Below are 23306 nucleotides of genomic sequence, written 5' to 3'. Positions count from 1 at the left end.
AAGTTTCATTTAAGGAGTCGTAACAACCACCCACGAGAAGGTCCATTTTCCCTTGTTAAGGAAGCCCATGCACCATAATGCAAAGCTTCCATTTTAACAAGATTAGATTCAAGAGTATGCCTCTTCTAGGCTTCCACATTTTGACCAAATTTCATTTAGGAGATTCGACCACCCCTAGCAAGATCATCTTCCCTTGTTTTTTATGGAACTCCATAGTCACCCATACCATACTCCAAAGCTTGCATTTTGACAAGAAAAGCTTAACTGCCAGGTCATTCCCACATTCAGCGAACTAGATCTTCAAAGTCAGGTCCAATCGAGCCCAGATATGGATTCAAGTTCAGTTTGGAAAGTGTTCTGAACAAGGTTACACAAAAGGTCTCTGTGTTTATCTGGGACAAACCAGGGTGGACCTGTCCAGAATTTAATCATCTTCTGCTCCTACTGTGGCAAACTTATCATCTTTTGTAATTTATTTTGTATTTCTACTTTGGCAATCAATTTCTCATTCATCCTTAATGTTTTTAGATTTGGTTACATCTAATAGAATGAGATTTCTCATGAGATTCTTATTTGCAGCCAACAGAAAACATAGGTTTCCTTACTAAGTTACATGGGTACCCCTCCCCCCCCTCCGGACCTCGAACCGGTTCGAGATTCTGGTCCGGTTCGACCAAGGTTCGACCAGGGTTCGATTTTTGAATCTTGGTTCGAACCCGGGCGGACCAGGCTGGGAAAATCGAACCAGGTTCGAACCTAGCCAAGAACCCGCCCACGGACGCGGAAATAAAGTGATTTATTTGCATTTTTAAATAATTTTTGGGGTCCACGTACCCTAAAAAGGTGTTATGAATTGGTTTTTTGCTCTCTCATAGTCATTTGTTGTTTCTAAATAGGTTGTTTTGCCTTGAAGGAGAGCACATAAGTTTTTGAGCAAGCATCCGGTTGTGCAAGGAGGAGTTTGAAGATTGACTTGTTGGTGTTCTTGAAGTGTTTGTGCATCATTTATACACATTTGCAAACTTGCAATGGCTGGAAAAGGACCAAGACGTAAGATCTTATTCCATTTACTATTGTTTTGTTCTAGTTTTTCCATTTTTTTTCATTTCTCTTTCAATCTTCATATGTTCTAAGTTCTTGAATCTTTTCCATTATTTCAAAATTCGTCATTTTCTTGCATATAGATTATGAACATATATCTAATTAGTAATTTATTGCCATAGGGAAAGGTTCGAAAGTAATGTCATCTACCTCTTCATCAATAGGCAACACCGAACAAAGAATGGAAACCAACTCTGATTCTCCTTTATGGAAGTATGTAGACATTATAAAACCCATTCCAGGAGGTGGTGCATTCCGTTGGAGATGTCGAGGATGTGATGTAGAAAGAAATAGTTCTTATTATCGTGTGGTAGGCCATCTATGTGGTTATACTGGAAGAGGAGTCAAGAAATGCCCTGGCAAAAATGGTGTCCCTATACCAAATCACACCGTGTTAAAATATATTGAAGAGCATGAGGCAGCAGAAGAGAGAGAAGGACGCAGGGCAATAGAACTCGGTAGTAGTAGCAATAAAAGTAAAAAAGCTAAGGGAATGCAGCCCCCCTCAGATGTTATTGTACAAGACCACCCCTTCTTCAATACTACAATGGACACTGACACTGAATCTGTCCCCATTGTACACAAAAGAAAGGGGCCAATAGAAACTTCTTTTCAAAACAAGGCCCGGGATATTGCTGACATTAAGGTGGGAAGATGCCTCTATGCAAATGGGTTGTCTTTTAATGTTGTCCACTCTCCGTTTTGGAAGGACATGTTGAGGGGTGCCAATGAAGCTCCAAAAGGGTATTGTGGCCCCGGTTATGAGAAAGTGCGCACCACCTTGTTGGATGATGAGGTCCAACGGGTTGAAAATCAATTGAAGCCCATAAGGGACTCATGGGTTGAGACAGGGGTGACAATTGTTTCAGATGGCTGGAAGGATTCTAGGAACCGTCCCTTGATCAATGTCCTTGCGGTGTCCCCTAAAGGGGCAATGTTTCTGAAAGCGGTGGATTGTGAGGGCAAAGTAAAAGATGGGCCATTTATTGCTGATATCTTAATTGAGGCCATTGAACAAGTGGGTGCAAGAAACATTGTCCAAGTCATAACGGACAACACAAAGAATTGTAGAGCAGCAGGTTTGTTGGTTGAATCACGATATCCACATATCTTTGGACACCTTGTGTAGTCTATAAACTCAATCTTATGCTACAAAAGATTGGGAACCAAATTGAGTGGATCAAAACAGTGTATGAAGAGGCTGAGGACATACAAATGTTTGTCACAAACCACCACATGACTCAATCTCTTTTCAGGAACTACTCAAAATTGGAGCTATTGAAGGTAAATGAACTTGAACTCAAATTAGTAATTTAATTTTTAATATTTGACAATTTCTGATTTTTCATATTTTACTTGTGCAATTGCCAATGTGTATACTTTTCTTAGTTTTCTAAAATATGTATCTAATAGTTGTTTTTTGCTCTAATTTATGTCACAGGTTGCTGAGACCCATTTTGCATCACATATAATCGTCTTAAGACGACTTGTGCAAGTGAAAGATGCACTTCAAGGTATGGTAATCAGCAACAATTGGGGTGTATGGAAGCAAAAGAACACTGAAAGGGCAAACAAAATAAAGGATAGGTTATTGGCTGACTCATGGTGGGAACGTGTGGAATATCTCCTTAAGATCACCGAGCCCATTATGAGCATGCTTAGGTACACTGACATGGATAGGCCTTGCCTTGGAGAGATCTATGATGGCATAGACTCAATGATTGAGAAGATCAGGCAATTTTAAATGAGCAGGAGCAAGATCCGCAAGAGACCTTTTTCAAACAAGTACAAAAAATTATTGATGAAAGATGGAACAAAATGACCACTCCATTACATTTGCTTGCCTATGCCTTGACCCCCAAATACTATAGCTCACAATATTGTGATCTACCAGAAAGGTTGCCACCATACAGAGATATGGAAGTGTCTGACGGGTACTAGGCAGCATTTAGAAGAATATTTCTTGATGATGATATAATAGATGTAATCATGGATGAGTTCATAGCATTTGTCAATGCTACAGGTCTAAGTAATGATGCTCTTCGTCATCGGTTCAAGAAGCATGCTCATGGTTGGTGGTACCTCCATGGCCAAAAATTCCGAACATTGCAGCCCCTTGCAATCAAAGTTATATCACAAGTAAGTTTTTTTTTTTTTTAAATTAGCTCACTTTATCTTCAAAAGAATTTTTTAATAAGATTGAATTAATTCCTTTTTAATTGCCTACCCTATGTTGTCTTTATAGGTTGCTAGTTCTTCTGCATCAGAAAGAAATTGGAGCACCTATTCTTTCATCCACTCGGTGAAGCGCAATAGGTTGCAATCAAAAAAAGCCGAGAACCTGGTATTTGTGCATAACAACTTGCACCTTCTTTCACACAAGAGTCAAGAATACAAAGAAGGGGAGACAAAGAAGTGGGATGTAGATGCAGAGATTGCGGACTTGGATGCTTCCACTGCTGCGCTTACAATTGATGATTTTGATGACTTTGATGCCAATACCATTGTTGATTCTGCTGCTGATCCCATTGGCCTTGGTGCAAGTAATAGCGTAGGCGAAGAAGATGAAGAAGATGAATATGAATATGAAGAAGATGAAGATGAAGAATGAAGAACTTAGAACTAGAAATTCAGAATTTTAATAGATTTTCATTCTATTAGTTACTGTTAAACATTGAACGTGAAACAATGACACTTGAACTTGATATTTTAAATGTTTTGAATCTTTCATCTTTGATGTTGAAGTTGATTGAATTATGTTACTATATGATGGTATGCTCACCATGATACATTGATATGTTATTGTTTATGCTGTTTTAAAGTTTTAAATGTGTTTATGGTACTATGCTACATTCTAATTTTAACTCATGCTTCATAAAAATGTATATATATATATATATATTTTTTTTTTTTTTTTTAAATTTTTACATGTTTTTGTACTAACGAACCCAAACCCCTTTCCAAAATTTCGTCGAACCAGCGAACCGGTTCTCGAACCCGAACCCGGAACCGAACCACGAACCGGCAACTTAGTTTCCTTACAATAATTGACACTGTTTCAACAAATGCAACAAACAGATATATAAACCTGTCAGTTCACTTTTGCCAGCATGCCCCAACCTATGCTGACTAACATAAGAGCCTTGGATCGTTGTATTTCATCTAGCTAATATAAATGAAAAGGATTTTTTAATCAAATGTTGTACTTGAAAATGCCCAGGTAGATATGCAAGCAAAAACTAAAAGCATACACAAGAAATATGAACTCTTTGACAAGAAGCCTCAAAAATTTGTGATATCATCAAATACAATGACTGCACACACACACACAATATGGTATGCTTATGCCTTCATGAAGATTCAAGAATTTTTAAGAAATGAAGTAAATGTGGAGAAAATGCAAATTTTACACTAAAAACACTTTTTGGATTGAGAAATTTCTCAAAATGGCTTGTGCCATGACTGTGTAGTTTTGGAAGCCTTCATCTAAGCTTGGAGGCAGGTGTTCGAACCCTTGACCGTGCCCTATGGATTTGCAAGCCTTCTTTGGGCTTTGGTGGTGGGGCAATAAGCCTTAACTTCAGTAAAAAGCTATGTTCCTCAAGGGCACGTCCCTGGCAAAAGTACCCTTGTTTCCAAGACGGGGACGTCCCAAGGATGCCAGGACGGGTAGGGAACGTCCCCCAACCGTCCCCAAAAAATGCAAATTACCAAGGAACATCCCCGAAACTCGATGACGGCTAGGAAAAAAGGGGGGCAGTTGGCCATCCCCGGTATGGAAATGGGACGCCTAGATGTCCCCCGTCTGTATCGAGTACGGTCAGCCGTCCCCAATTTCTTTTAATTTTTTTTTAATGCAAAAAATTAAAAAGTGAACATTAAAAAATAGTTTAAAGGCTCCTAATTAGGTCACCCAGGTGGGCCCCACCCCTCCAAATGCAGTAGAGGCAGAACAAGAGCAGCAATGTGCTTCGTTTTTCTATGTTTTGTTTTGTATGTTGAACGTGAACATGATTATGATATATTGATACTTATTACTTTATGGCAGACCTCTAGCCTTTGGGCGTATAGCTTTGGGCATATTTAGATTTTATTTTTCAGATTTATCATGTTTATCATTATGATATTGTTCACTGATATTGATATGCATTTTGACAATTGAGTACTGAATTCGAATATTATTTCCTAGATGGCATTCAAACGTTGTATGTTATGGTTCTATAATGTTTAAATGGCATGCTTTGTGCTTAGTTTCATATGAATGACATGTATATTTGCAAATTTCAATGTACATTTTAAAATTTCCCTATATATATAGCCATTCTCGTTTGCCATCCACACCCCCCCCCCAAAAAAACACCAAAAAAAGTTGCCGTCCGGGAAACCCATCCCGCCATCCCCCACCATCCCCTCGGGGGAACATAGCTAAAAAGACACTAATGCCAAATTCTCACCACTCATTCGATACAATTTATAGTTGTATTCTGCATAATTATACAGTTTTTTAAGTTGTCAAGTTCAAGTCAAGCCTTAATATCTGAACTATGGTATGGATATCAATCAAAGAAAAATTAGTAGCAGAATTATAGTAGGCACTAAATATTCCCAATGGCATATAGTAGATATCACGCAAGCATACATAACGCATGTGAATTGTTTGACACAGTTTTCAACAATAACATGTGGTCTCTTGGAATTCCACGGTTTCAAGATATGCACACAAGGAATTTGTTCAAAATTTAACCAAATAGAATACACAGATGCAAATGTTATAATTATAAATATTATCTAATTACTATACCAATATAATTAACTTTTATTAATATTGCATGAAGCTTATAAATATACTTGTACATTTATAATATTGCCTCTACTATTCTGATTTAAGTCTGCAATTAAGGATATAGTACAGTGAAATCCGGGATGTGTACGTGGCCCGAAACTCTACAATACTCAGTGCAAGGATATCCTTAGGACATGAACTTGGATTACCTAAGCACCCCTGTGGCTGCCTCAGCGTTGCCACACAATGGCCACACTTGCCGCTGCACTGCTTTGGTGCTTGAGGACTGCTAAATATCCTAGGATGTTAGGGGGACTCATCACCACACCACGGCCACACCCACAATGGCACCACTTTGGTGCTTGGGAACTCTCGAACATCCTAGGACATCAAGGGGACTCCAGGGCGTACCTCAACTGTCCTGTGGACGTCTAGGCATCCCCTATTGGTAGCAAGGCCTAGTTATTCCATGGTTTCAAGATATGCACACAAGGAATTTGTTCAAAAGGACTTGGAAAAATTTAACCAAATGCAATTCACAGATACAAATGTTATTATTCTAAATAGTAATATTAATTATAAATATTATCTTATTACTATACCAATATAATTAACTTTTATTAATAATGCATGAAGATATAAATATTCTTGTACATTTTAAATATTGCCTCTACTGTTTTGATTTAAGTCTGCAAATAAGGATATAGTATAGTGAGACTAGGGATGTGTACACACCCCGAAACCCAAGAGCACTTGGTGCAAGGATATATCCCCAAGACGAGAACTTGGATTACCCAAGCACCTCTGTGGCTGCCAAAGCATCGCCACATGACGGCCGCACCTACCACTACACTGCTTTGGTGCTTTGGGACCACTAAACGTCTTCTTTGGTGCTTGGGAACTCTCGAACATCCCAGTACATCAGGGGGACTCTCAAAAATCCCTCAACTATCCCGTGGACGTCTGGGCATCCCCTATCAGTAGTAAGGCCTAATTTTTTTAATTTATTTTTTTGTCTAATAGGTTCTATTTGAATTAGTGTATCACTAATATAGGGGTACATCAGGACGGGGGGAAAATGGGATACATTTTCGGGATGATGGTAAGGGAAGGATAGGGCAGGGAATGGTGTTGTATAGTATACATATAGAACATGAAATGCTAGTTTTGAAATGATGTTTCAGTAGAACATACCAAATTAAAATACTTGAACATAGCAAAACTGCAACATGAACTAAAAACCATTGAACATTCAACATAGTAACATATTACATACCCAATAGTAACATTCAAAGTTCAAAATTCAAATAGAAATTCAAGCACCCATCCCAGCACTAGCTTCACTGCGAAATGGCAGAGGTGGGGGCACTCAAGTACTAGGTGCGAGGACGTCTCAGGGATGAGTACTTCAAGGTTTGGGAGGCAGTGTGAGTCCTCGTGTTACACTAATTTGAATTATAATATATGGTGGGACTCATAAAGGGCCCTTAAGCCTTCACAAGCCCCATAAACTTCAATTGCATCTCACACTTGACATTCAAATTTTTGTTACAGACAAGAGAAAAAAGTGAAAACAACTTTTAAGAGTGATTGCAAGATCAAGAGGAACAAAAAGATCAAGAGGAAGTAGATTCATCAAGCATGAGTTAGGGTTCAAGGATTTTTGTGTTTTAATTTGTGGTTTTCATTTTTATTTCTTAAACCAAATGTTGAATGCATTGTTGATTGTTGTTTCTAAATCCTTTTTCATTGTTTCAAATTCTTGTTGAAAGTATTTTCATTTTTGTTGTTTGAACTTTGAATGCATTGTTGTTTCTAAATATCTAAATGTTTGAAAACATTGTTAGTTTTTGTTATTAACTTTTTGAATTTCTAGAATAGGTTGAAACTTCAAACTTATTTTGTAACAAATTTTTTTTTAAATTACTAATTAAGCTGAAATTTTATCATTTTGTGAAATGTAGTGTCTAAATGGCATCTCATAGCCAAGAATATACTGAAGAATGCATAGAAATGCATTATGAGGGTACAAATCTCTTAGAGTATAAACCTGAGCATGACTAAAGAAACCATGGGGCTGATCCAAAAGCCCACTCTACTTATGTTGCACCAAGACCAGCTTCTATAGATTACCCCCCTCATATTTTGACACCATTTGCTAGGGGTCCCCATATGATCAAAAGTCTCATCTAAAACAATTTGCCATAAGAGTATTAGCCCCAACACCTACAAGTGGTGGCAAGAGAAAGTGGATATGCAATTTTTTTAGTACACAAGGGTTTGGGAGCATTACTAGAGTTATTACACATGTTATTTTCGACAGGATATGGTGTGAGTTTATGTAAATTTTTGTTAGATGTAGAAAATGTTGAGTGTAGAATTGAGATAAACCAGTTTTGTTTGACACCATTTGCTAGAGGTCCCCATATGATCAAAAATCTCATCTAAAACAATTTGCAATAAGAGTATTAGCCCCAACGCCTACAAGTGGTGGCAAGAGAAAGTGGAAATGCAATTTTTGTAGTGCACAAGGGTTTGGGAGCATTACTAGAGTTATTACACATGTCATTTTCGACAGGATATGGTGTGAGTTTATGTAAATTTTTGTTAGATGCAGAAAATGTTGACTCTAGAATTGAGATAAACCAGTTTTGGCGCATTCTTGATGATAGAGCAATTTCATTGCCTATGTCTTTGGCTGCTCGGCAACAAGTTCAAGCAATTCAACAGTTACAGGGGCAGCGACATACATCTACTCATATCATATATCAAAGAGTAGGAACTAAGTCAGAATCAGCTTCCGGACCTTCATCCATTCAGAATTCAGCAGCAAAGGGCAGCATAATTATGGATGGGTGGACAAACATTAGACATCCTCCACTCATTAACCTCATGGTCACATGCACTGGGGGCCCATACTTATTAAGGGCAGCTGATTGTTTAGGAAATCACAATGATGTTGATTTTCAATTTCACGTCCTTAGAGAGGCTGTTGAGGAGGTTGGGCCACAAAATGTGGCTCAAGTAGTGATGGATGCAACACATGTTTGCAGCATTGCGGGGAAGCTTATTGAGGCAGCCTATAGACATATTTGGTGGACTCCATGTTGTGTGCATGCTATAAACAATGCACTCAAGGACATGGGAATTAATTGGATTAAAGGAGCACCCAGTGATGTGAGGGATGTGCAGATGTTTATCTGCAGTAACCACACTTCACATGCACTCTTCCATAGCTTCGCAAAGGAGTTATTGAAACTAATTAAGACTAAAGTGGTGACTTGAGTCCAAGACAGAGCAGGAGAAGAGGGTAAAGGACATAGTAAACAGTAATCAGTTTTGGAGTGATGCAAAATACAGTCTCCATGATTAATCCAGTTTTCTAGGTGATTAGATAAGGTGATGGGGATGCACCTACCCTTTGAGAGGTTTATGAGTTCATCAATTCTATGCTTGGTCAAATGAAGGCTGTAGTGCGAGAAGGGGACCCCACTTTAGCATTCTATAATGAGCAAATTCAACCTATCATTCACCACAAATGTTTGAAGTTAAACACTCTTTTGCGCATTGCAGCCTATGCATTGAACCCTGAGTGATACATGCCTAGGTCTGGTAAAATTACACCACTTCAAGATGAAGAGGTGAAGGAAGGGTTCATTAGGTGCAAGATAAGATGTTTGATGCCGATATTTCTAGTGACATTTTCTGTAAGAGGACGGAATTTGCCAATCTTACAGGCAAATGGTAATTCAGTATTCTTTTCTTACTATTTAGAGTTTAGAAACTTTAGTTTTACTATTGGGTATGTTTATGACATCATATTATAACTTATTAGAAGGCATGTTACTCAGATTCAACAAAGATGAATATTAGAACTATGGTACAGAAGTATACAATTTTGTGGTGGAATGTCACAATTCATGGAGGGCAAAGATTACCACACTAGTTGTTTGATTGCTAGCTCAAGTTTGTAGGTCCTAGCTTTAGAACATATTTAAGTTTCCAAGGGAACTTAATAATTTTTATTTTCTCACACTAGCCATTTGTTTGCTATCTTAGGTTCATGCTTCCTTGCTTGCAGAGAAGAACAAGTCTATTGATCCACTCTGCTAAGAGGAACAGATTTTCCTCTAAGAGAGCAAGCAAGCTAGTTGTTATACAGTATCTCGCATATTGTAGATCAGAAGACACACGTGTACAAAAAGAGCCCAGCAGCATGATGGGATGCAGAGCCAAAGGATCCATCTCAAATTGATAAGGACGAGATCGAAGTAAAAACTGATGTAGGGCTGGTAGGTGTTCCTCTGGCAGAACATGATCATGAGGTGTGCAATACTTCTAGTAATCAGGACTTTGGCTTGGGGGATGATTAGAGGCCTCCCTTCACTACATCTTCACATGATTTTCTACTCATTTTGATATTGATCATGATTCATATCATGCTACTCATTGTAATCATTTCTATGCTATTTGAATCTTTGATAGAAGTAATACAACTGAACATCCTATTTTCTGATAATTTGAATTTTGATTTTTACATGTGACTTTAGTATTGGCTATGTTACTATGTTGAATTTTCAATGGTTCTAGTTTTTCTTGCAATTTTGTTATGTTCAAGTGTTTCAAGAATCAATTTGGTATGCTATACTGAAACATCATTTCATAACTGGCATTTCAAGTTCTATATGTAGTATGCAGCATCGCTCCCCTCCACCAAAATAGCATCAACAAATAAAAGATAAAACAAAATCACCATAACACCAAAGATACCCTGAGAAAACCCTCCCACTCAAGGGAAACCCAACCACACCAAACAGTACTCCCTTATTAAAAATAATAGGTCTCAATGCAAAGCTCACAAATTTTGAGCATTCACGCACAAGCAGATTACACTATGCTCTCTTTACAATAATATAGACCTGGATGCTTCTCTCAGAGACTGATAAAATGTCTTCATACAAGACTTGTGATACACTAAACAATACTCACATCAATTACACAAATAACAATCTGTGTTTGATATGCATTAAACTAAGCAACAGACTCCACTCAAAATTGCCTATTGAACAATGACACACTCTGCAGATAGTATACAAAAAACAAAATGATATCAGCTGTCTCATAAATGCTAGTTACCAATACTCAAAAGAACTTGATGCACGAATGCATGCTTCTCAGAAAGCTAAAAAGCTTGACGCTACCGGATGACACGTCAGTTACAAGCGGTGACTACACATTGTCCTAATGGTCTCAAGAGTCACGATGACTCTTCAGATCCACAATGGTAACTCTATGATGACCAGAACTTACGAAACAAGAGGCCCAATGAATTCCAAACACCACACGATAATAATGCTCTTAAATGCTGATAAGGATGAAAGTAAGACACAAAAGCTTGACTGCCATGATACGCATACAGATGGAAGTTGTGAAAGAGTAAAGCAAAGAACAATAGGGACAGACCGTTATAAGAATTGATATTTCTTCTTCTCTCAACCGCAAACAACTATCCATCTTTCTTAAAGTAACTCTCCAGCTGATGATGGTGATGATTATTCACATATTAAACACCACATAAGGGAAGGACTCTTCTGTTTTTCATTGCACACACGACTTTTCATATTTGGCGCTGAGGACTTCCACTAACTTGAAGAATCATGACTTTAAGAAGGAAACACTGATCACTATAGATGTCTTTATGCAGTCTCAGAATGCATCGCTGAGAATAGGCATTGCACACATTCAGGCTGTAGATGTTGAAGAAGCCATCACAGATAAGAGAAAAATGTCTGCCTGCAACTACAAAAACTCACACACACCCCAATCCACCCCCCTCCCATCCCCAAATTTTGTATGACCAAACCCAACCCCAACTCCAGCCCCAACACTTATTTTCACCAAATTGCAAACCAAATCCCCAAAGGAAAACCTAAAACTCTAACAAGTGAATAACTTCCCTAAAAGAATGCTAGTGGACAATGCTGAAATTGACTTCCCACCTGCAGTTGCAATTTCCCTATTTCAGTAAACTCCTAAGTACTCAAATAACACTTCCTGTGCTGTGGGGCATGCAACTTCATAACGATTATATCGATAGATTGTTTTAATTATTTGATCTTAAGGACTAAAGTAACATGTTCTCACAATTTAGCATCAGAGGATTTTAATAATTTCCATCATTCACAAGGAAACCTATGATTCGTCTCCCCTGAGCTTGCTTAGGCTGCACAGTGCCACACCTATGCATGCTAAAATCTGTGTTGCCAAAAAAATATTACAATTTGTGCAAAAAGAGTTAATTAACTGTGACAATGGTTCTCAAAGCTTGCAGAGTTGTAGTTCCTCAGGTGATGGTAACAATGATTGAATGTGCTCAGATAAATTTCTGCCTCTATCAGATCAACTTATATAAACATTACTCTGTGTTGCAAAAGTAAAAAAAAGGAGCATACCTGTCCTTGACGATGGTGATGCACTCGAGCCCTTAACATCCTTGAAAGTGTTTCCGATGCAAGTTGAAGTGGCATGTCTGGTGATAAGGCCTGAGGAATCAAACAGGTAGTTAGAAGGTCAAGAAATGCCTAAGCAAGACAAAATCTCCATGAAAGATTTACAATTATCGTCCTTAAAATAAATTAAACTGGGGCAAAGATGTCAAAAAACATTCACCGTACAACAAAGCAGTCAACATAATTGTGAATATCTAGGCCAATTTGACTTGGAAAGAAAAATGAACTTACTGTTTATCATTGTTCACAATGCAGAAAGTAAAATTAAAATCTTTACCTGATAAAACTAGAGCTGGATTAACATAAAAGCAGATCCCACAAATCTATGACAAACTATGATGTTAGAATGCAAAGCTTCTGGAAATAATTGCATAGCAGTTATCGCATCAACTTTTTGGAACTCACTTTGTGATCCATCATCACAATGAAGAAAGGATTCTGTTGGATTGCAAATTTAACTTCCTAAATGAGAAGCTGGCGCAAGGAAGTTGATAATGGACCAGACTGTGATCCAAAATGCTTCAAAAATTACCCCACAGTTATTTCGAGAATCTTTCTCAATTGATTCCCTTGAGAGCTAGAATGTAGATTTAGCAAACCAAGTCACGACCCAATTAGCATTCAATGGCTATCCCTTCCAATATAAAGGGCATATGACAGAATTTTTGCACCAATACACAATCTCGAAAGCAACAGCGACAATTTCATATCATGAATTTTTAAGAAAGAAAAGAAATACACAAGAGGAATGTAACTTTATTTCTTCTCATTTGAGCATATAGATTTCTATTGGCTTTGGTTTAAAGCTTGATGATTTGGCGTAAAGATGGTAGAGATCCATGTCATCCAATTTAAGTATTGATTTTTATTGGCTTCAGTATCAAACCAGATTAATTGGGTGTAAACATGCTAGAGATCCAATTCAACAGTATGATAATCTTAAATCAGTTTTCATAGACAAGGCTGCATCAACTTGGTATAACTTCTATGCATCTCTGACTTGAACAATTTTAAATCTTACCAGTTAATCCAAACTAGACAAGTATTCTAAATTAAACAAACTATATACCTAAAACAAAATCAATCTCGTATACTATTGCCTGAAATACTACCTATTTTGGCAGCTTGAGGAAACATTGAAATACACAAAGAAGAGGAACAAATATAAACAAATACTAGGGGCTGTCAAATAGAAGCTATAATTAAATGATTCCCAGATGTCAATCACCATCTAGGTCTGTCTGCAAGACCCTTAGGAAACCCATCTAGAGATTCCATTTGCACAAAGTTATGAGGCTATAGGAATATACGGTGGAAAACTATTCGAATGAATAGAGGCAGAGTAGAAAAAGAAGCACAAGCAGTGCTGATATAAGTGTACTACAAAGCAAAAATCGAAGGAGCATAAAAGAGAAGATTATCATGAAAATAAGACCTTTATTTAAATCTCATAGAAGTAGAAAGAAGATCATGTCTATATAAAATTGACTTACATCAAAATATGCAAGATCCACTGCACTCTACCTAGGTAACAGTAACAAAGCATTAAAAATGAATTCCAATATATGCACCTAAAAGGTTAAAAATACCAATGGAAAAAAAAAGACTAACTCCCAATAGGATGTTGATTGGTGTTTCTAGCTTTATCCTTTTTAGTAGAACAACCGAGGCTGTTGCAAAATTTGAAACAATTTACTTTATCCCTGTCTCAACTGATATACAACGTAAATGTTGTTATACAGTAAACAAATACAGTATATCAACTGTATTTGTTAAATATTCGAACCAGAAATAAAATATAGCTACAAAATGAAATACAATGAATTAAGCAATCACAAAACACAAAGTAATTATCCTGGGGAAAACCCTCCTCACCAAGGGAAACAACCCAGCCCACCGAAAATAGATCTTTTATTCAAATTGCAATACTAATTACAAAATTTCAGCTCCCTTTCAAAGTCTTCAATTCTCAATGATCATTCATTGATTAGAGATAGATAGCAAAGTGTCACCACTAAGAAATCCCAATACACAAATACATAAAAAGTAATGTTTACTGCATAGCGTAAGAAGTTTAACACATGTATAACACGACTCAATGCAGAACAGGTACTTTATTCATGTATGCACTTGCTGATTACAATCTGATTACAATGACTACAATGATCAATGATGATTACCACGATGATTCCAAAGTCCATCTCGGACGTGTACATATATCTTTCCGAAGGGGTGACTCGAGCGTCATGCACCCGTTTGGATACTACTCTACCCGTCGGCTACACTATACATTTTACCGACAACATCATCCCCCCCCTAAAAGAAAAAAATCGTCTCCGGACGACAATTACAAAATATCTGAGACAAATTAACAACAAAATACATTAATTGACTAACTACAACAACATAGATCTGTTTCTGTCACATCACTTTCACATTCATCTCGTGCCTGTACCAAATTGGTCTCCAAACCACGTTGCATCTGTAGCCTCTGCTAACACAATATTGTCTCCTTAGCGGACCTTGATAGCCACCTGTGCTGCTTTCTCTATTTCCAACTCCTAGTTACACTGAGCCAAGTGTCACCTACTGCCTTCAACTCGATGATCAGCTCCTCCCGAGCTCTCTATGCATCCACCAAGACGGCCTCACACCCAAACACCTACTCCGAGTGCCACCTCAGGCACACAGACACTCATGCCTACAGCAATAGCTCCAGGTCTCATCAACTGGTCACACTTCCCATGACTGATATCCGCAACGACTAGGAGTCTAGGGGGGAACAAACTATTTCTGTCATTTTCTTCCAATTCCACTCTTTCTGGCAACTGCTTATGGCTACCCTTCCCTTTGGCATTATGCATTACTCATTCCGAACTATTTCAATCTATCATCGTTTTTTTTTTTTTTTTTTTTTTGCTCTTCCACTTCCTCTTTCCTATAGACCTTCTTTGTGAATCGGCTACAGCAATTCCTCTTCCTTCCCTGATACCCTTCGTACGGCTGTCCCAGCTTCTCCCTTGCCGTACATCGTACGACCTTCTTCCCTTTCCTCAGGTCGCCCAACCCATACAGACAAGCCGTACGGTCTTCTTTTGTTTCTACTTTGTTATTCCTTACATATGCTCTTTTTATTTTCATTACGCCCAAAGGCCGTACCATCATCAATGATTCACATGTATTTCGAACTTCCTTGGGTCCGTACGGTCCTCCTTTTTATTCTTTCCCACCGGAGACCATACAGCTTATTCCTTCTATCTACTTATTTCGTACGATCTTGCTTATTCCTTCTATTTGTCGTACGGTACAGTCTTGCTCACCTCACCAAAGCCTCGAGGCCGTACGGTCATCTAGGGGTTGTACGGTTATGTAAAACTTTACTCCGCTTTTTTTCATTTAATTTCAACATAAGTTCTTTTTGGGGCCACATGGCTATCTAGGGGAGCCATACGGTCATCTAACCACTTTTCTTTTCAAGGCCGTACGGCCTTTTTCTCCAGACTTTTCCCTATTTTATGACTCACTTTATTAATTTTGCTTCTCCTCTATATAGTCTCTGCTAAGGCCGTACGATAGACTTCTGCTCCTGATTCCTCTTAATACATTTACTTTATGCTTTATTTTATCTTTGACATTTAAAACTATATTCGATTTTAATATTATACATATATACATTATTTACATTATTAACAAACATCTTTTCTTCGTTCATTTATTTGCCCGCGGAGGATCCTTCCTTTCTCTATATATTTTCAACTTTGATCCATTTACGGCATCTGGTATTTCTTTTCCATCTAGTGTCTACAATTTAATTGCTTCGTTATATCCAACTTCTCGTATCTTGTATGGTCCAACCCATTTAACTTTATATTTTCCAGGCCTTATTTCATTTCGTCCATTATACTTCAGTACCAATTGACCGGGTTGATAGTTGTTCAATTTTAAACGCTTTTGACGCCATACTTTCCACCTGTTTTGTGCAACTTCCACGACTCATGCTGCATAGTTCTTATTCCTTCGGTACGGCTGCTTCCGTATGAGTACCGCACCTTCGATTAATGGTATCCGGTGGACACATAGCTCTAGTGGCACTCCTTTTAAGCCCTTATACGTCCAAGCTACCGCCTTCAATACTAGGTTCCAATCATCTCCTACAAGAATGTTCTTCGAATTTTCCTCATCATCCAAGTTTATCGTTTTCACCGTTGGCTCTTCATACTTCATTGGTTTATCTTTACTAAACGTTTGGGCCGGTGTTTCATCCACCTGCGCTTCTCCTTCCTTGAGTTCACTATACTCCTTAAACTCATTGCCTACTTTTTCTTCCTCAATGCTCAAGACGTTGCAACTTAGAAAAACCTCATAATCTTCCATTTGCCAGTGTAGTAGTCCATTTACGGAATCTAGGTCATCATCAGTTGACCCTCCTTCTAATCAATTGACCCTCTTTCTACTCTCAACACCCCTTCTTCATCTAGTTCCATCCTTTTTTTCCCTTCATCGTCATTCTCACCTTCGCCTTCTAAGTTCGACAATGCTGCTTCTTCTCCTACCATCTGCATATGCAAATCAATTATAAATCTCCTACCTCCTTTCTCCATGGACAGAGTGTTCCTTTTCCAATCATGCTTTACCTTAGCTTGCACCAGCCACCCCCGTCCCAGGATGGCATCATACCCTCTTCTCTTTAGTAGAATGACTACGAAATCCCGTAAAAATGGTTGTGTCCCAATTGTTACTGGTTGTGCCATCAGAGTGCCCAAGGGTTTTATCCCATGTTGATCTGTTGTAAGTAACTGAAAGGTGGGTGGCCATAGTGTTGGTTGTCCAATTTTTTCCAGATATCTTCCAGCAACACGTTCACTCCTGATCCTCCATCTACTATTGTATCCGTTAGCACCGTACCCAGAATGCCCATCTCCACCACTGCTGGGTGTCTACCTGTCGTAAGTGCTAGTAACATCGGGTCTGTTGCTGCTGCCGTAGTTGTTTCCTTACTATCCTTTGCTTCCTCCGTCACTCTCGGGGACGGTGTCATATTTATAATAGCCGTACACAACCGTGGCATGGTGAGAAGATCATTTAATTTAATTGGCACTTCCGTTTGCATTATCTGTTTCACCATGTTTTGTTCCGCCAAGTTTCTCTTCGGAGTTTCAGCAGTGTCTTTTACTTGTGACTTCACTTTCATTTGCTTCTCTATCTCTGTTCAAGTTTTTTGTAACCTCTCCTTCTCTTCTTCCGCATTTGGATATTTTGCCTTCCTCGCCTACTCCCGCATGATCGCCAACATGTTCTCATTACTTGTTTCAATACATAATAAATTTACGCTTTGCTTTGGACATTTTGAATCTTCATGGTCCCCTGGACCACACCATCTGCACAGTAGTTGCGGCGCCTCCTTCATAGTACAGTCCCTCGCGAAGTGACCCCAAAGATTACATGCCCGACACTATATCATCAGCCGTCCATTTGCATCATATTGTATTCTACTCTGGCCTCCATTGTTATTGTTATTGTTTCCACCCCTTTCGCGTCTATTATTATTTCGATAGCCACCTAAAGTTGCGTCATTGCCCGTGTTATTGCTATTGTTCGTTGCTTCTTGCGTTAGTAACACCTGCTGATGTCCCTTTGCTTTCAAGTTGAACGGGCACTCTTTCAAGGAATGCCCCGCCACCTGGCAGATGTCACAAAACTGTTTCTTCGGGCATGAACCCTTCGTATGGCCATCCTCCTTGCAATCTGTGCACCACAGTTCTTCTTTTACTGTATCCGGATTCTTTTTCAAAGTTTTGAATTCTTTCATCATCCGAAGCATGTCTTTCTGTAGTGCTTTCACCTTCTTGTTCGATTCCTCATCACTACTACTACTTTTCGAGGATGAATCGTCCGAATCAGAGGATTTATGCTTCTTCTTCTTACTTGTCTTCTGTTCGTTTTCCAAATCTATTTACCACATAGGTTAATTAAGAATTGCACATGGATAATGAACACTAACACGAACAGCAGAACTCTTATTATTATTCGCATATGCCAGAACATTACATTATGCTTTCATTATAAGATCTGATGATAAGATGAATACCCGTCGGCTGATAAACAATTTCCTTTCCGAAGGGACCTGTCGGTTGATACACAATTTCTACCGAAGGGACCCGTCGACTGATACACAATTTCCTTTCCGAAGGGACCCGTCGACCGATACACAATTTCTACCGACGACATCATCCCCCCCAAAAAGAAAAGTCGTCTCCTGACGACTATTACAAAATCTCTGAGACAAATCAACAACCAAAATACATTGATTGACTAACTGGTCTTCAACACTGTCACCTTAGCCAATCTGACATCTGACCCTGATAGCCACCTGTGCCGCTTTCTGCCTTCCAATTCCGAGTACACTGAACCAAGTGTCGTTGCACTGCCTCCAACTGGATGATTAGCTCCTCCCGAGCTCTCTACGCATCCACCAAGACAGCCTCACGGCCAACACCTAGTCTCAGTGCCTCTGGTACACAAACACTCCATGCCTGCAGCAGCTCTAAGTCTTCTCAATTGGTCAGACTCCCACGACTGATATCTGCAACGATTGGGGGTCGAGGGGCAGCGCCCCTCGCCGCCAAGACCAAATTAGCACTTCGCAACCCACACAAAAATGCACGGAACACACCATTTCTGTCATTATCTGCCGATTCTGCACTCTTTCTGGCAACCACGGATGCGTCCCCTTCCCTTTGGCATCATCTGTCACTCATTCTGAACAACTTGATTCTGTCGTCGTTTTTTTTTTTCTTTTTTTTTAGAAAACCTCTTGTCACCCTTCTGTGATGAAATCCGTACGGCTTCAATCTTGACACTGTCTGCTGATTGCATATGGATGCCTCCTTCCTGGAGCTGCCACGCACACGGGTTTTGATGAAACAATTCTGAAGGCATCTTCACTATTTCAATCTTCTGGGAAAGCCGTACTGCAATATCCCACCAAGTCTTCAAAACCGCAATGGAAAATAACAAAATTTGGCTCCAAATTCCATACGTTAACCTGGAGTATTGCCAAATTCGGAATTTACAAAATGTATGCTCGCAAACTCGATAAATCCGTATGGTGAAAAAGTCCATACATTCTCAATCTATTGAAATCCGTACGGTGGTTCCAATTACAATACTCAGCTCTTAAAAACTGTACACTACTTTTAAAAACCGTACAACACTTAAAAACCGCACATTGCATTAAAAAATCGTACATCTAAAAAAAGTGCACCAATCTTCAATTATGGAAACCGTACCACTTTTCCCTAAAAATCGTACGGTACATATGGAAGCCGTACGGTATTCTTCCCTTCACTATGAAATCTGTATGGTACTATTTTCTTCAAATATTGAAACTCGTACACCAAAAAGAAAACCGTACACTGCAAGAAAAAGCCGTACTTCTCATACTTTATAATATGCAAAAGCCGTACTTCCTCCAAAATCGTACGGTGAACAGTTAAGAATCTGTACGGTAAGTAGTGAAATCCGCACAGTGAAAAAGTCTGTACATTTTCAGGCTATGAAAATCCGTACGGTGGTCTCAGTGTTACAATATGCAACTCTTAAAAAACCGTACAATGCAAAAAAAACCGTACTACAATAAAACCGTACACCAACCCTTCAATTATGAAAACCGTACATTGTCTACAAAACCGTACTTCAAATTTGAAACCCGTACATTGTCTTAAAAACCGTACTAAAACCATACACCATCCTTCAGACATGGAAAACCGTGCGGTACTTCCTTTTCCCTTCAGATATGAAACCGTATAGTGCCTTTTTTTTTCTTTTTTTTTTCGAAAGAAAGAATAGCAAAGTCAGTTTACCCTTCGACCGTCGTCACCGTCGGTCTGCAATGACGAAGGGGTCTCCCGAAGGCCATTTTGTTATGCAAAAGTCTTCCGGCCATGGTATATCTTCAGCTTCGAGCCATTCACTGCCTAAGGCACTTCCTGTGCATCCAAAGTTCATAATTTTATTGCTCCATTGTCCCCTACTTCACTTATACGGCCCGACCCACTTAACTTTGAACTTGCCTGGTTTGATCTCATTCCACTGTCCGAGTTGAAACCTGCTACGCCTATTCTGTGTCATCTCCATATCGCCCAGTTTGTTCCCGAAGTTCGCTACCATGGACTCTGTCAGTTGCCCTTTCTGTCCGTCAATAACACATTCACTTTGTACTGCTGCAACTTTTATTAAACCCTTCCGCTTTGTTGCTTATGCAGACCGTATCGTGTGTCTTCCTTGCTGTTGGTACCTTTCTGCTATATCTGTGGTTCGACGTAATACCTTCTTCCTGCGCAGTCATAAAGTAGAATCTTTCCTTCTTTTGGGTTCGTACTGTATGTTCTGTCCTTCAGCTTCAGTCATATCCGCGTTTCCTTCTTCGGCTTCTCTGTGTTGCTTCGAACATTCATTTCCTCCTTCGGCTTCTCCATGTTCCTTCAGACATTCATTTCCTCCATCGGCTTCTCTATGTTCCTTCGAACATTCATTTCCTCCTTCGGCTTCTCTGTGTTCCTTCAGACATTCATTTCCTTCTTCTTTCTTACCTTCGTTGATCCTTAGCATATTACAACTTGGGAAGAGCTCGTAATCCTCTATCTACCAGTGGTAAAGACCATTTACTGAATCCAGATCGTCATCTCCTTCCAATCGTAGGACTCCCTCCTAATCTGGTTCCATATTCTGCCTCCTTTCATCCTCTTCTTCGGAATCTGACGATAGAGCTTCTTCTCCAACCGTCTGAGTGTGTAGATCGATGACATACCTCCACCCTTTGCTTTCAAGTGATAAAGTATTTTTCTTCCAATCGTGCTTCGCCTTCGCTTGTATCAGCCACCCCCGACCCAAAATAGCATCGTACCCTTTCCGCCTGAGAGGAATCACAACGAAGTCCAACAGGAATGGTTGTGTTCCAATTGTCACTGGTTGCACTGTGAGTATTCCCAATGGCTTGATTCCATGTTGATCGGCTGTTAACAACTGGAAGGTAGGTGGCCACAATGTTGGCTATCCCAACTTTTTCCAGGTGTCTTCAGGCAACACATTGACACCGGACCCTCCGTCCACAATCGTTTCTGTCAATACAGTCCTGAGAATTCCCATTTCGACGACTGCCGGATGGCATCCGGATGAGAGGGCTAACAACATCGGATCTTCTACACTTGCGCCACTTTCCTTCTCCTTTTTGTCCATTGTACTTGCTCTACTTTCCTGCTCCCTTCCATGTTCTCCTGGGAGTTTAGCAGCGGGGACAATGTTTGTGAGTGCCGATCGGAGCTGAGGCATAGTGAGCAACAAATCATTTATCCTGATGGGTATCTCGGCTTGCAACATTTGTCCTACAATGTTCTGTTCTGTGTAGTTCCGTACGGAGGTACCAGGCGTGTCCTTTAGGTGTGCCATTTCTGCCTACGTTGCTCTCTGGATCTCTGCCCGTGCTTCCTCCAGTCTCTTCTTTTCCTCCGTCGGATTAGGGTATAGCTTTGCCTGCTTCCGAGTGATTGCCAGAACTTCTTCCTCGCCTGTCCCGACAGTAATCAAGTTTACTCCAAACTTTGGGCACTTAGCATCGTCATGATCGCCAGGTCCACACCATCAGCATAGCAACTTCGGTGTGTTCGCCGTTGTGCACTCTCGGGCAAAGTGACCCCACAGATTGCATGCACGGCATTGAACTATCGGTCGGCCATTCACATCATACTGGATTCGACTTCTTCCGCCATTATTGTTGTTGCTGCTATTGTTGTTGTTTTGACCGTGCCGGTTGTTTCTATATCCGCCCGATGTGGCACCTTCCGTACTGGTGTTCCTATTCCCTCCTGACGAAGATGCCTCCTGCGTGAGGAACACTTGCTGCGGTGTTCTTGTTTTCAGATTGAAAGGGCATTCCTTTACCGAGTGTCCCATAATCTGGCAGATCTCACAAAATTGCTCTTTCAAGCATGATCCCTTCGTATGGCCTTCTTTCTTGCACTCTGTGCACCATAGGTCGTTGCCCTTAGTCTCTTTGTTCATGTTTTTGAACTCCCTCATCATCCGAAGCATGTCCTTCTGAAGAGCACGAACTTTCTTGCTGCTGCCTTCATCGTCGCTGCTATCTTCTCCTGAAGGCTCGTTGTCATCTGAATCGGATGAGCTGGTCTTCTTCTTCTTCTTTGTCTTCTGTTCACTTTCGAGGTTCAATGCCCGATTGTATGCTTCAGTATATGTCGATGGTGGCACGATCTTCATCTTTTTCCGCAGCTTCGAGTGAAGGCCTTAAATGAACCATCTTCTCATGAGCCCATCTGCCGGTTTATTCTCCATTTTACTGATTAAGTCCTTCAACCTCCTGGCGAAGACCCGTACTATTTCATTCTTCTTTTGTTTGGTATTGAATATCTCCGCTACAATTTCATTATCGTCGCGTAGAAGTTGAAATTCTGCAATGAACTCCTTCTTAATGTTATCCCAACTGTTTAACTTTTGTGGATCACTATCAGTAAACCAATCAATCGCAACACCCCGTAGGGTAGCGGGAAATTGTTGGATCCATTCGTTTGCATCCGTTATGCCATTTGCCCTCCAGATTGTTTTACAATGTCGAATGGGATCAGCTGCTTCATCACCATCAAATTTAGGCAACTTTTCCTTCGGACCTGCCATTATCACTGTATGTTGAGGGTTTTGTTGTCTACCTGCGTTGTTTTGCACTCCCGCACTATTTTGAGCACCCGCGCTGTTCTGAGCTCCCGCGTTGTTCTGCACACCCACGCTGTTCCGCACACCCGTGCTGTTTTCTACATCCGCGCTGTTTTCAACTTCCGCGTTGTTTTCAACACCCGTGTTGTTTTCGACTTCCACGCTGTTTTCAACACCCGCGCTGTTTG

The 23306-nt window shown here is 39.8% G+C and overlaps 1 protein-coding gene across 2 annotated transcripts in view; it reads right to left on the bottom strand.

The window, feature by feature from the left end:
- The window catches only part of LOC149561970 (Vacuolar sorting protein 39), a 205308-nt gene that overhangs the window by 18542 nt on the left and 163460 nt on the right, over positions 1-23306 (bottom strand). For both annotated transcript variants that reach the window (XR_016363881.1, XM_089825494.1), the window contains exon 12: positions 12337-12426. Coding sequence is in view for 1 of the 2 variants with exons in the window: in XM_089825494.1 (XP_089681620.1) it covers positions 12337-12426 (90 nt within the window). In the remaining variant the exon portion in view is untranslated. The remainder of the gene's footprint in view (positions 1-12336; positions 12427-23306) is intronic.

This window comes from Cupressus sempervirens, chromosome 4 (genome assembly GCF_028749045.1).
Source record: "Cupressus sempervirens isolate cs-2001-9-10 chromosome 4, ASM2874904v1, whole genome shotgun sequence".
Lineage (NCBI taxonomy): Eukaryota > Viridiplantae > Streptophyta > Pinopsida > Cupressales > Cupressaceae > Cupressus > Cupressus sempervirens.
This window is presented reverse-complemented; position numbering and strand designations above follow the sequence as displayed.